General features: G+C 42.3%; 1 protein-coding gene across 1 annotated transcript; it reads right to left on the bottom strand.

Annotated features, from left to right (window-relative positions):
* Window positions 1–493: 493 nt before the first annotated feature.
* Window positions 494–11670, bottom strand: LOC143983822 (keratin, type II cytoskeletal cochleal-like). The gene is made up of 9 exons (XM_077483919.1): window positions 11192–11670; window positions 10153–10361; window positions 5586–5646; window positions 5402–5497; window positions 5144–5308; window positions 2903–3028; window positions 2312–2532; window positions 1328–1356; window positions 494–845 (listed from the first exon to the last, which is right to left on the bottom strand). Exons 1-9 carry the CDS (start codon window positions 11615–11617, stop codon window positions 682–684), a joined length of 1497 nt encoding a protein of 498 aa, XP_077340045.1. The 5' UTR covers window positions 11618–11670; the 3' UTR covers window positions 494–681.
* Window positions 11671–14472: the final 2802 nt, after the last annotated feature.

Below are 14472 nucleotides of genomic sequence, written 5' to 3'. Positions count from 1 at the left end.
AAAATTATCCTTTTTACAATGGTGGTCAGTATATGTGGGAAATCAATTCCAAATTGCTCAAAACTTTATGAACCCCAAGGAATCTTAGCAGGAATTCTATGGTGTCACAGAACCCTGGTAGAGAAAGATTGTTCTAGAGCTGATCGTTAGCCCCATTCTGGTGCGGCTGGTTAATCTGCATCTACCAGGACATGCACTAAAGTGTGTGAGTGGGACAATATACAGTAGACTTTACTGGGGCAGGAACTACTGGCAATGGTAAAATATGCTTAGTAGACATGCATAATATGTGTTTTCTGTATAAATTAGGATGATATAAACGGGAAGGAGCTAAGCTTGTCTCTTCATCCATTCTTATACTCTCAGTGATCAAAATTAGAATTGTAAATCATCAACTATTGTAAATGTTCTGTGGGAAATGTAATTTCAGCTAGTGTCAGTATTTATAATTACAGCAGATGCAGGTACATGGATTACTGTTTATTGAAGCATTTTACAGCATACAATGTCACAAATATATATAGCAAACATTATATTTAGACTACATTAATAAACAAGCCAGCACCCCTAATTCATATATAGACATAATATGAAAAGGAGATTTCTATATTTCTATGTAGGCTTTTGATGCCATGCATCGATTGAGCAGCTTCATCATATCTCTGTATATAAGTCTTCACTTTAGCAGTGATGTCCATGACTGGAGTGATGCTTGCTTATGGGGACATGGCTTCTAGAGCTGAACCCTCCCTTATGATGATGTTGGTGTACGTGGTGTTGGTGGTGGTGGTCATGGGACTTTCCGAAAGAATGGTGTTTTCCTCCAGTGCTGGAGTGCAGGACAGCTGAAACAAATGGATAGGTTATGTCAATATGGTAAGCTTTGCCATTCCAGGCAATATGTAAATACATGTTCAGGCAATGTAATTCAGAAGACAACGCGCTATTAAGAATCCAGCAAGTCTACTCAAATTTTCATTCAAGGGCAAGTATACTTTAATTAAAGATTCATTAGCCCACCCTCCTTAGTCCTCTTGTCTCTATATCTTAGAATTTAAAAATAGGTGTAGTTAGTTCCAGATAGTCTGTGGTTGGCTGAAATTAGAAACTGCACATCTCCAAAATATAAATCCCCAAAACATTAACACATATTAGTTTAGAGTATAGTATCTGTGACAAAAATAACTAATCGAAATGATAACTTATTCATTAGTAAGTAAACTATATTCAAAATATTTCCACACTAAATGTGGGAGGCATACAAATCACATTAACATGAATTTGCACATACATTTTTATTATATATGGAACAAATTGTTTTACTTACAAATGTTTACATGTCCCTCTGCACCTATCCTGAAAAAAGAGAAAAATTAACAGAATTTTAGCATGAATTCCATTTTGTAAGATTTTTTCTTACACCTCTGAACATTAAGTGGTAAATAACAAATGAACAGGTTATCAGGCAAAAAACCCAGATAACAAGCAATTGTGCTGCAAGTTTGAAAATGACTTGCTAAACTATTGCTAGACTTGCCAGGCTTCACAAGTTTGTTGCACAATTGCAGCAAGTCCGCATTGTATGACCCCAGCTCAACTTTCTTTGCAAACATTCTGCAAGTCTGCTGCAAGTACTGGTTCAGTTATGTTGTGCAATAGTCATCCCACCACAGGGGTCACTGTGGCTGAATTTTCATGCTGTAGACTTGCAGAGTTCTTGCTGTAGACTCACCACTGCAACTTTGCTCTTGGTATAGATAAATTTGCTAACAAAGCGTGGAAAAGTGTCAACTAGAACTTGTGCTTCACGTGCTCTGCAAGTGTACAACTTGCCAGTGAAAATGTGCAGCAAGTTAACAGACTTACAAATCAACACTGCCACAAATGTGTGGCAAGTTATATTTGCTACCTGGGAAATAGAGAACTAAAATGTATTTCTTACATATAAAGAAAATGCACACTCCTCGGTTCTGACCCTTACATACAGTAACCGTCCATTTGAATATTGCTGCCCCATTGTGACAGATTAGCAAAAAATATTTCTGTCTGTAGGAATCTACAACTTTTGCAGACCCCCAGTCTAATAATACTCTTGATGTCCATACTGAAATTTACACTCTGGCTCTGCCACACAGCACAGTCATCCTGGTGACCTGACTTTTCTCTGATGTAGCTAAATAACACAGCTAGGCCACCTCCCTACCCCAAGCCTGGCAATGGATATTAAAAGAGCAGCAGAAGACTGATGAAGTAATCTCTTTGTTTTATCTTCCAGTTAGCACGTTCCTTGCCTGACATCTGAAATATATACCTGTGCTCTTCTGCTTCCAGCATTTTCTTATAAGTGGCAATCTCAATATCCAGAGCCAATTTAACATTCATCAGTTCCTGGTATTCTCTTAGTTGGCGAGCCATGTCCTGTTTGGCCTTCTGTAGAGCAGCCTCCAATTCAGACAATTTTTGCTTGGCATCCCTGACCGCAGCTTCACCACTTTCCTCAGCTTCCCTGATGGCAGCTTCAAGTGCAGCACGCTAGAAATGATTAAATAACATGCATTCTTTTTTTATTCTGGTAAATTGAGTATCACCTGCTTTGTTTTATTTAAGTTCAATAAGCTTGACAAAACATACATGAGCAAAAAGGATCTCAATCAAACAAGTGCTGAGAATGTTCTATTTATATCAACAAGAAAACAATAAATTACATATTACAAATAAGTTATACTTTTTATATATTCAAGATAAAAATGTAAATGGGAAGCAAAAGATTTTTCTGGCATGTTTAAATCTGGAAAAAGATAACATTAAACATTCATCTAAACTGTTAATAACCTTAAATCAGAGGTGCTAACAATATTGTTAAGTTGACCATAAAATTATAAAAAAAACTCTGGATTTATACCTGGGATTTGGCACATTCAATTTCACCTTTAAGCTTCTGAATTGTTCGATTGAGATCCGCAATCTCATTTTTGCTGTTCTGCAGATTGTTTCCATTTCTTCCAGCTGCCATTCGCAGGTCTTCAAACTGTAGATAATAAAAAAAGAAGAAAATTCTGAATATTTGTGGAAACCAAATGTTTTAATTCTATTTGTTATTCCATGCACCATTTTATTTGAAGTCTCATGTCTCGTAGGAATCTGCATATTTTTAATATATTAAGATATAAAATGACGACACTATTTTAAATTGAATTATCATAAGTAGACGAAATCACCAGAAAAAAAAAATTAACACAGATGTTTAAATGATATCTAACTCCCCTCTCTCAAAATAAAAAAAGATGTACATTTCAGATTACCAGTACTTTGATGTGGTAGCTGCATTAATTTTCCATTTTCATGCTAAAAATATTTTCAGCAAGTAAAAAAAATGTCTGCTGATCTTGCCAGAAATGCGGTGTCTTGGTTACGTCTAGTGAGTTGAAATGAGTACACGAACAATGTTTTCTTCCTTCTGTAAACTACGGATCTCATCCACTAACATGTAATGTAAAGAGAAAAGGAGAGGAAGACATATTTGAAGTCATAGTAAAAACTATGACTCCATAGATACAGTAGAGGGAGGGAAAAGAATTGTGTTTTTTGCAATATTACCAAGTGAAAAAAAGGAAAAAGGCCAAAATTAAAACAAATGCAGGCACCATATCTAAAGAGCTGTAAAACACAATATACCGTATATACTCGAGTATAAGCCGAGATTTTCAGCCTCTTTTTTGAGGCTGAAAGTGCCCCCCTCGGCTTATACTCGAGTCATCGCCGTCTGACTGCTCGATCAGCGTATCGAGCAGACAGACGGCGGACATACTACAATTTGAAAGCCGCGCCTCCGCCTCCGCCTCCGCCTGTGATAGGCGGAACACTGAATTTCCCAGCAGCCTGTGTTCCGCCTATCACGGACATCGTCTCATCCTCGTCCGTAGTACGAGGATGAGACGATGTCCGTGATAGGCGGAACACAGGCTGCTGGGAAATTCAGTGTTCCGCCTATCACAGGCGGAGGCGGAGGCGGAGGCGCGGCTTTCGAATTGTAGTATGGCCGCCGAGGCGCCGATGAAGAGCGGCGATCCTGGCAAGGCACGGGACGGGACGGAGGCAAGGCACGGCACGGGACGGGACGGAGGCAAGGCACGACACGGGACGGAGGCAAGGAGGCAAGGCACGGCACGGGACGGAGGCAAGGAGGCAAGGCACGGGACGGAGGCTCGGGACACAGGTAGGCTGGACACACACACACACACACACACACACACACACACACACACACACACGGATGGATGGATGGAGACACACACACACAGGGATGGATGGATGGATGGAGACACACACACACAGGGATGGATGGATGGAGACACACACACACAGGGATGGATGGATGGATGGAGACACACACACACAGGGATGGATGGATGGATGGAGACACACACACACAGGGATGGATGGATGGATGGACACACACACACACACAGGGATGGATGGATGGATGGACACACACACACACAGGGATGGATGGATGGATGGACACACACACACAGGGATGGACGGACACACAGGGATGGACGGACACACAGGGACGGACACACACACAGGGATGGACGGACACACAGGGACGGACACACACACAGGGATGGACAGGCATGTCTCACCCTCGGCTTATACACGAGTCAATAAGTTTGCCAGTTTTTTTGGGGGTAAATTGGGGGCCTCGGCTTATATTCGGGTCGGCCTATACTCGAGTATATACGGTAATACATTTTTTGTGAGGGAAGAGATGCTCTTAAATGCATATTGACTTTGGGCAGAACTATACATGGCATATTATGTAATTTTGTAAGGAGAAGGGTTGGCTGAAATCAAAATGTAAAATTATGATCTATTATAGAGATGGCCTCAATCTTGCCAGGTGGCAGCACACCAATGGTGTTTTAACACTGGGTACCTGTATTGACAGCGTAAGTCTCATTAAATTAATATATTGCTTTAAAATAAACCATGACAGAATATCGGCTGTGGTGAACATATACTATATTCCTCTCAAGCACTTATTCAAACTATTCAGCTATTCATAGTTGCTTACATCTATTCTGAATTACAATGCATGATGAGATTTGTTGCCTTGTAGCTCCAATTATAACACACTCACCCTGGATTGGTACATGGCTTCAGCCTCTGCTCTGCTTCTGTTAGCAATCTCTTCATATTGAGCTCTGACATCGGCGATGATACCATTGATGTCTAGGTCTCGGCTGTTGTCCATGGACACAAGAACTGAAGTGTCGGAAATCTGAGCTTGGAGTTGATTGATTTCCTGAAAATTTAGAAAATATGTACAGAAACTACAGTACAGCAGTATAAATTACATTTAGAAATGTGCTTATGACCCAAAAGGAGCATTATTTACCGCATCATACAGGGTCCTAAGGAAGCTGATCTCATCGCTCAGGGAGTCGGCCTTGGCCTGAAGTTCAGCTTTGTTCATGAAAGCAGCATCAACATCCTAAAGTTAAAAATACAGAGTTATTTGTGTTATTAGTGTTGCTTTAACAGACAATACAGAAATATGTGACTAATTTTAAAATGTTTACCCTCTTCAGAGAAACAAATTCATTCTCGGCACCTGTTCTTCTGTTGACTTCATCTTCATATCTGTAAAAATACATATTTTTATTTTCTCATATGTCCTTTACATGATAAACAAACTGTAAATTATGAACTGTTACTAAACCACTTGAGTCCCCAGTGCCAATTTAAAATGGTGTGAGTAGAGTGACTATTTGTCCCGGTGCTGTTTTGAAATGTCTCTGGGAATCAGTAGCTCCTGTGTGTCCCAGCAGGGGTTTTGGCTGAAACTAAAGGCTGTCAATGACAGTCAGCATTCAGTTCTAAGCCCTGGAATGATCATCTCCTGGGCTTCCAATGCTTCTACAGTCACTTCTTTAGGAGCGCACTGCAGAAACGAATGAAACACTATGGGGTTGATTTTACTAAAGGCAAAAAGACTGTGCACTTTGAAAAGTACAGTTGCACTCTGCAAGTGCAATTGCTTTGGAGCTTATTAAATGGCAGAAGCTCTACTGACCTCCATCATCCAATCATGTGCAAGCAAAAATGCTTTTTTATTTCCTTGCAGATGATTGAGCACTCTTTGTAAAGTGAAGCCTTACCTCATTTACTAAGCTCTGGGGCAACTGCACTTTGCAAAGTGCGCAGTCTATTTGCATTTAGTAAATCAACCCCTATGCTTCTGTTTAGTATTTACATCAGAAGTGTAATGTCGTCACATGTCACATCAATGCACTTACTCTTAGTATGTAGGCCCAGGTAGAGCTGTTGCAGAAAGAAATAGATCACTATTACAAATGATCTGCTGCTGCATGAGGGTTTGGATCTGGTCTCTGCTTAACCTCCCTGGCGTTACGATTATTTCGGATTTTAGGTGCTAAAAGCGGTACCATTATTTTGCATGAAAATTTGGCGTTTTATATTGTAGTCTTGTAATTCTTAGGAATAACTCACTTAAATCTGTCCAAACCAGAGTCTAGCAGACATCCCGGGTATGATAAAGTTTGAAAAATGAAATCATAAATTATAATATAATAAATAATTATAAATAATTGTACCAAATAATAATATAACAATAATAAAAATTATTCAATAATGTAATCAAAACAAAAACACTGAAATTTGCTCGGTTTTTGAACAGTTTTTATTATATAAAACTGCATGCAGGATGCTCGCAGGGCATGGAGATCGGCGATGTGATAGATCGAGCGAGACACAGCTCGCTCGTACATCGCTGGATCCGAGGGAGAAGGTAAGCCAGACTTGGGAATACCGTCAGGGAGGTTAATAGATTCAGATCCCAATCATAAAGAAAAATAAATGTAAAAAAAATGTAAATTAGAATTGAACAAAAAATAATTTTCCCTTCCAAAATCCTTACAACAATGATGGTCGGATGATTGGGATGATGTTTGTATCAATTGCTAATGTAAGTGTCATCTTAATTTATAATATGGGGCAAATATGAAAAAGTCACCATTGTAATCATTTGTGCCCACATCAACAAGATTTAATCTTCCTGTAATATTGCGCAAATTATTTCTGCATACCAATTTCCGCCCTGCATGCATTGTAGCATCAAAAAGGAATAGAGCTTTCCTAAATTGTATATGTTCACTTTGGGTTTTACCATATTGCTACATTACCTGAAAGTTGCACTGATATGATTTTAATCAGCAGACTTTAATTAAAATATTTTGTATAAATATCTGGCACTCTCAATTCTGTAAATGTTGTCTTGGGAAAAAAAAAAGTTTATATATATATATATATATATATATATATATATATATATATATAAATTGACTACCAAATGAAAGCACTACCTGTTCCTAAAAAACAAAATACAGTATCAATGCAAATGTATACCCTTATTTTGAGAAGCAGTTTACTTGTGAGCTTAGTTCTGCTTTAAGAATTGGATGCAAGGTATTAAGGACTAAGGCCGCGTACACACGCGCGGACTGTTTGCCCAACCTTGTTCGTCAAACAGTTTCGGCAAACAGTCCGCTCAAAATTTGCATGAGCGGACTTGCCCACACACGAGCGGACTGTTTCAGCGAACTGTTTGCCAAACAGTCCGCTCAACTTTTGAAATGAACGGACTCGCCCACGTAAGGAGGAGGCAAATCCGCCCATTTCGAGCGCGTGTACAGGTAGGCGGGGCCCGCGAAGGAGACGTCGCGGGCTCCGCCGCCTGGAATGGGCTTAAAGGGGAACCCCAACGCCGAAAAAAATCGGCGTGGGGGTTCCCCCAAAGTCCACACCAGACCCTTGTCCGAGCACGCTACCCGGCCGGCCAGGAAAGGGGGGCGAGCGAGCGCGCCCCCCCTCCTGAGCCGTACCAGGCCACGTGCCCTCAACATGGGGGGTGCCTTGGGGAAGGGGGGGCCGCGCGGCCCCCCCACCCCAAAGCACCTTGTCCCCATGTTGATGAGGACAAGGGCCTCTTCCCGACAACCCTGGCCGTTGGTTGTCGGGGTCTGCGGGCGGGGGGCTTATCGGAATCCGGGAGCCCCCTTTAAGAAGGGGGCCCCCGGATACCGGCCCCCCACCCTATGTGAATGAGTATGGGGTACAATGTACCCCTACCCATTCACCTGTGAAATAAAGTACAAAAAAAAACACAACACAGGGAAAAAATATTTTATTGCACAGCTCCGGGGGTCTTCCGTCTTCGGGGGTCTTCTCGCCGGACTCCTCCGCTATCTGTGTGTAGCTCTTTTGCTAGCGGAGGAGTCCGGCTTTCTTCCTCCCCGCCGCCGGCCTCTTCTCCCGACTTCGGGGGTCTTGTCCCCCTCTTCGGTTCTTCTGCCGGGCCACCGCGCCTCCTTGTAGCTCTTTTGCAGGCGGTGGCCCGGTCTTCTGTCGCCGCTGCCTTCCGTTCTTCTGTCGCCGCCTTCGGTTCTTCTGCCGGGCCACCGCGCCTTCTTGTAGCTCTTTTACAGGCGGTCGCCCGGTCTTCTGTCGCCGCTGTCGTCGCCGCCGCCGCCGCCGCCGCCGCCTTCCGTTCTTGTTCTTCTTCTTGTTCTTCTTCTTCTTCTCCTGGAGATGTTGACTCGACGAGCTCTCCGGCCGGAATGCCAGAGCCGCGCTGTGCGGTCACTTATATAGTGACAATGGGGCGGTGTCACATGGTATATGTCACATGGGTTGTTCACATGGGTTGATGTCACATGGGGACTATGACATCGTAAGGGGGCGGGGTCACCATGTGACCAACCCATGTGACATATACCATGTGACACCGCCCCATTGTCACTATATAAGTGGCAGCGGAGCGTGTCCCTGGCATTCCGGCCGGAGAGCTCGTCGAGTCAACATCTCCAGGAGAAGAAGAAGAAGAACAAGAAGAAGAACAAGAACGGAAGGCGGCGGCGGCGGCGGCGACGACAGCGGCGACAGAAGACCGGGCCACCGCCTGTAAAAGAGCTACAAGAAGGCGCGGTGGCCCGGCAGAAGAACCGAAGGCGGCGACAGAAGAACGGAAGGCAGCGGCGACAGAAGACCGGGCCACCGCCTGCAAAAGAGCTACAAGAAGGCGCGGTGGCCCGGCAGAAGAACCGAAGAGGGGGACAAGACCCCCGAAGTCGGGAGAAGAGGCCGGCGGCAGGGAGGAAGAAAGCCGGACTCCTCCGCTAGCAAAAGAGCTACACACAGATAGCAGAGGAGTCTGGCGAGAAGACCCCCGAAGACGGAAGACCCCCGGAGCTGTGCAATAAAATATTTTTTCCCTGTGTTGTGTTTTTTTTTGTACTTTATTTCACAGGTGAATGGGTAGGGGTACATTGTACCCCATACTCATTCACATAGGGTGGGGGGCCGGTATCCGGGGGCCCCCTTCTTAAAGGGGGCTCCCGGATTCCAATAAGCCCCCCGCCCGCAGACCCCGACAACCAACGGCCAGGGTTGTCGGGAAGAGGCCCTTGTCCTCATCAACATGGGGACAAGGTGCTTTGGGGTGGGGGGGCCGCGCGGCCCCCCCTTCCCCAAGGCATCCCCCATGTTGAGGGCACGCGGCCTGGTACGGCTCAGGAGGGGGGGCGCGCTCGCTCGCCCCCCTTTCCTGGCCGGCCGGGTAGCGTGCTCGGACAAGGGTCTGGTGTGGACTTTGGGGGAACCCCCACGCCGATTTTTTTCGGCATTGGGGTTCCCCTTTAAGCCCATTCCAGGCAGCGGAGCCCGCGACGTCTCCTTCGCGGGCCCCGCCTACCTGTACACGCGCTCGAAATGGGCGGACTTTCCGAGCGGGAACAGTTTGCTCATTTCGAAAGTAGCCTACACACGGGCGGACTGTTCGCTCAAACACAGTTTCAGCGGACAGTTTTTCGGAATTTCCGAAAGACTTTGTCCGTCCAACTGTCCGCTGAAACTGTCCGCTGAAAGCCCACACACGGGCGGACTGTCCGCCCAAACACTGTTCAGCGGACAATGTTGGGCGAACAGTCCGCCCGTGTGTACGCGGCCTAATACTAGAATTTCCATATTGCCAGTCTGAGCCTGGACCCAAAACATGGAGAGGGTAAAGCTTTACCGGTAAATGCATGGTACTCCATACATTTATGCATTAATGTGTAATAGTATTGGTACCTTCTCCTTAGTTCTTCTACAGTGCCCTCCATGCTATTCCTCTCTGCATCCAGACGCGCTCTCTCACATTCTAGATTCTCCAGCTGTCTCCTGAGGTTGCCAATAAAAGCCTCAAACAGAGGTTCAATCTGACATCTTGCTGTCTTCTGCTCTTGTAGAAAAGACCATTTGGTCTCCAGCATCTTGTTCTGCTGTTCCAAAAATCTTACCTGTGTTGAGAGTATAAAATAATTGCTTATGGGTATAGAAATGGGTAACATACAATAATATACACAATTTCACATGAAACTAAGCCAGATTGAATGGCAAAAACATTATTAGAATATTTTCCATGTTCTTTGACTGGGACAGTATAATTTAGTACAGAGTACACACATCTATTTTTCCATTAATAGAACAGTTCACTAGAATGAACTGCATATCACTCATGTGGAAATGGGTTCATTTAGGAGGCTGAAGAACTTATGTTTTCATACTTTAATTTAAAGTCAATGAGGGTGATTTACTAAATGAGTTAAAAATCTTCACTAAAAAATGTGTGTGCATATTTACTTCAATTATTCAATATCGTAAAAATCTAATTCCCGTTAATTATAAATATACAATCATGTGCAGGTGCTTTTCTCGTGTTTGAAAAATTTAGGTGAATATTAACACAACTTTTGAATTACAATTCTCTAACCCTTTAGTAAATCAGCCCTATTGAATTCATATTCACTATATTAAATACAGTACATTTTCATAGGCATTCTGTGTATGACATTTTAAGTAAAGTATATACTGGGAAATAATTTTAAGTAATTTGCAGAAACCGGTAGATTATTGTGGGGACAGCCATACATGATAACATTAAACGGCACTGGTTGTTCATGCTAAATTAATTGTACATTTAGGGACACAACTTTAGGACTTTAATCAAACAGAACATAACACATACATCTTGATGTGCCTTTTTTTAACCTTATAAATATTGTTGGCCACATAATCATATATACATAAACCTTTTCCTTTCAATATAAATGAACTTGGCAATTCTCACCTTGTCAATAAAGGAGGCAAATTTATTATTCAGGCCTTTAATTTGGTTCTTTTCTTCTGTTCTAACTCTTTGGATGTTTGGGTTAATTTCCAGATTGAGAGGAGCCAGAAGACCCTGGTTTACAGTAACTGCTGTGATCCCTCCAGAACCAGACATTCCTTTAAATCCTTGACCATGTCCAACAATACCAAATCCAGATCCATGTCCATGTCCACTTTTCCCTAAATGGAAACTTCCCACTGAAATCTTAGGTCCCTTTGACCCAACAGAATGGTCACTCTTGCTGCTGAAACAATGCTGGGTCTGGTGAACATTTTTAGACGAGTGTGATAAGAAGCCGTGTGAGCTGGAATGTTTGGGCAAACAAACAGAACCAGAACTGAAGTGCTTGTGTCCAGATGAGGCCAAGATAGAGCGGTGAGACATGATGGATCTCCTCTTAGAGTTGATATACAGAGAATCCAATGTGTTGTCTACTTTCCAGAGCAATGTTCAATGTTCTGATACTTGCTAGGCTCCTTTTTATACTAAACTGGGTGTAGTTAGTAATATTGACATTGTTATGACTTCCTATAATTTTAGTTTAATGATAATAGTTCATCCGTTTGTCACAGAAAATAAAACAGTAACCCATCTATATTTTCAAAGCTGTGACACTTTTACTAGTGGCTAATAATATAATAAAACAATGTTATATTAGTATAAGCAATATGAGCCGATGTTATTACAAGAAATAATTACAATGTCTTGCATATGTCCCAGTAATGCCTTACAGGATGGTTCTACTTGGAATGGCCCAATATTTAGAAAAACAATCAAAATATTGAATTTCAAGAATTTCAACTGTATTCATGTTAAGGCTATGTAGCACACTCCATAGAGATTGCTAATGAACTTGGATCGCCCACTCTTTCACAAGCACCCAAAAACAGAGAAGAGTCTGTGACTTTGATTTTGTTGTCTATTAGGGGATTAATAACTTGGATAGGGATGGGAGTTTATGGAATGCCCACTTGACTTCAGCAAACTTTCAATAAAACTTCAGGGACATCTTCCTATATACAATGATAAAATAAACAAACAAAGTCGCGCTACAGACTACCCACCCTGTAAGTGGTTAAAGGAAATGAAATGATGCAAGTGAATAGAAAAAAATAAAAATTATTAAATCAATAAATAAGTGGGTTAGAGCTACCTTTACCTAAACCTCCTCACCTTAGATGGGGGGGGGGGGGTTGTTAGATTTAAAGAGTATAAATGGTAAGTTATGGCGCTAAACCAGAATTTTTTGTGCCTAACGTATCTGTGAAAGAATATATAGTGTCACTGATTAAAAGTCTATGTGCCGCACATGTGAAAAATTGTGACTCAGTGTTGATTATTTAAACATTATAAAATGAATAGTATACTAATTGGTGTGTAACATGTATGCTGACATTACTGTGTTGAATTCATATAATTTCATATGACAATGCCCAAAGTTCATTCAGAAATGATGTACAAAAATAATTATGCCAACATCATTGCACGTGGGAAAAACTTTCAAAGACGCATCCTAGGATCATGCACAGCTTTTGCTTGCTCCAGCTGAATCACTTTAATTTATCTGACAGGATCCCATTCAGATTAGCAATAGCCCTTTACAGGCAGGAAATCGTAGCCCCTTTTGTGTAGTACAGTGTAATGAAACAGCTTGTAGCTCTTCCTCTGTGGTCACTGATCCCAGCACCACCTCTTCAGGCACTGCCAACCCACCTGGCTGTAGCTACCCCTTTCACTAGCCCTCAAGGCTTACTCTCTTACTCTCCACACCAGTCCACCTGACTGACTCTTCAACAGCCCACCCGGCTGACTCTCAGGACACTGTATCTCTATCTTCCACCCGACTGCCCCTGCTGGCATGGCCTATGTCTATTTATGGAATGGTCTCAGCCCCCTGCCAGGCTACCCCTGAGGATTGGCTGGGGCTCCATAAATATTCAAGGCAGCTCCTCCTAACCTCCACCCACTAATTCTAGAAGATTCTCCAACCTTCTAGACCAGACAGAGGTTCCAGAGGGCTGTCAGGCTGAGTTACACACTACTAAACTTTAGTAAACCCTGACTCAAATTCCATACCTCAGGCTTAGCCCTGAGCTAAACTATAATTTGACTACTCTCACTTCTAGCACACACTCAAGGGTGCTACAATTATTTTTGCTATTTCTACCCGCAAAAATCTTCCACACTTACACTATTCTATGGCTATTATGGTACAATTGTCTAGTCTATTTTAGAATCATTTAAAAAGCCATTGGGGTTGATTTACTAAAACTGGGGAGAGCAAAATCGGGTGCAGCTCTACATAGTAACTAATCAGCTTCTAACTTCAGTTTGTTTAATTAAGATTTGACCAGAAAACCTGGAAGCTGATTGGTTTCTATGCAGAGCTGCGCATGATTTTGCACACTCCAGTGTTATTTTAGTAAATCAACCCTATTGCATCCCCAAATGTTTACTGTTGCAGGTCAGCTTATCTTTAAATCAGGAAATTAGTTATTAATTAAAAATTGCAAGAGAAATAAAGACAACAATGCACAATTTCTGGAGTGACCACGGCATAATGCAATGTGCATAATCAATGGTTAAAATATCAAAAAATAAATAAATTGTTAAGCATCCAAACAAGTACTGTGCACACACCAAAAGAAGCATACCACCCAAAGGAAAGAATAATCCATGATTGAAAGAGAAATAAATATCACATGGCCTGCATTTCCTGTCATTCTCTGTCAAAGAACGGTATATCCAGCCAATGGAGACTAAACTCTTTTAAATTTATCTGCACACCCCCTTGTTGATATACAGTATATACAGTGGATTTAAAAAGTATACACACCCATGTTAAAATGTCAGGTTTCTGTGATTTAAAAAAAATGTGACAAAGATAAATCAGAATTTCTTCCACCTTTAATGTGACCCATAAACTGTACAACTCAATTGAAAAACAAACTGAAAACTTGTAAGGGGGGGGGGAGCGGATGTAAAACTAAAAACTAAAATGATGTGGTTACATAAGTGTGCACACCCTCTTATAACTGGAGAGGTAGTCACGGGGCTTCCCCATGGCTTCCCTGTGGCGTCAGAGGGGGGCAGGGTCAAGAACTGTCACAGAGAAAACACGTCAGCTGGCGGGAGCCTCCCATGGCAGATTGGTTGCGTTGTTTTTTTTTGTTTTGTTTTTTCAGTCTGTCGGGTGGCGTGCATTTACATTGTAGGACATTTTTATTTTTAATAAAGGA

The sequence above is a fragment of the Lithobates pipiens genome, unplaced genomic scaffold (genome assembly GCF_037356315.1).
Source record: "Lithobates pipiens isolate NorthernLeopardFrog02 unplaced genomic scaffold, aLitPip1_a1.2 Scaffold_16, whole genome shotgun sequence".
In the NCBI taxonomy this organism is placed as follows: Eukaryota; Metazoa; Chordata; class Amphibia; order Anura; family Ranidae; genus Lithobates; species Lithobates pipiens.
The sequence above is the reverse complement of the archived record's forward strand: the minus strand, read 5'-3'. Positions and strand labels throughout refer to the sequence as shown.

What these genes read in the sequence shown, in the direction of transcription:
- LOC143983822 (XM_077483919.1), bottom strand. Translation starts at nt 11,617, where the DNA reads ATGTCTCACCGCTCTATCTTGGCCTCATCTGGACACAAGCACTTCAGT. An exon ending in TTGCCTCCTTTATTGACAAG is followed by an intron (nt 10,362 to 11,191) that starts GTGAGAATTGCC and finishes CTCTCAACACAG; the next exon opens with GTAAGATTTTTGGAACAGCA. An exon ending in AATTTGTTTCTCTGAAGAGG is followed by an intron (nt 5,498 to 5,585) that starts GTAAACATTTTA and finishes TTTTAACTTTAG; the next exon opens with GATGTTGATGCTGCTTTCAT.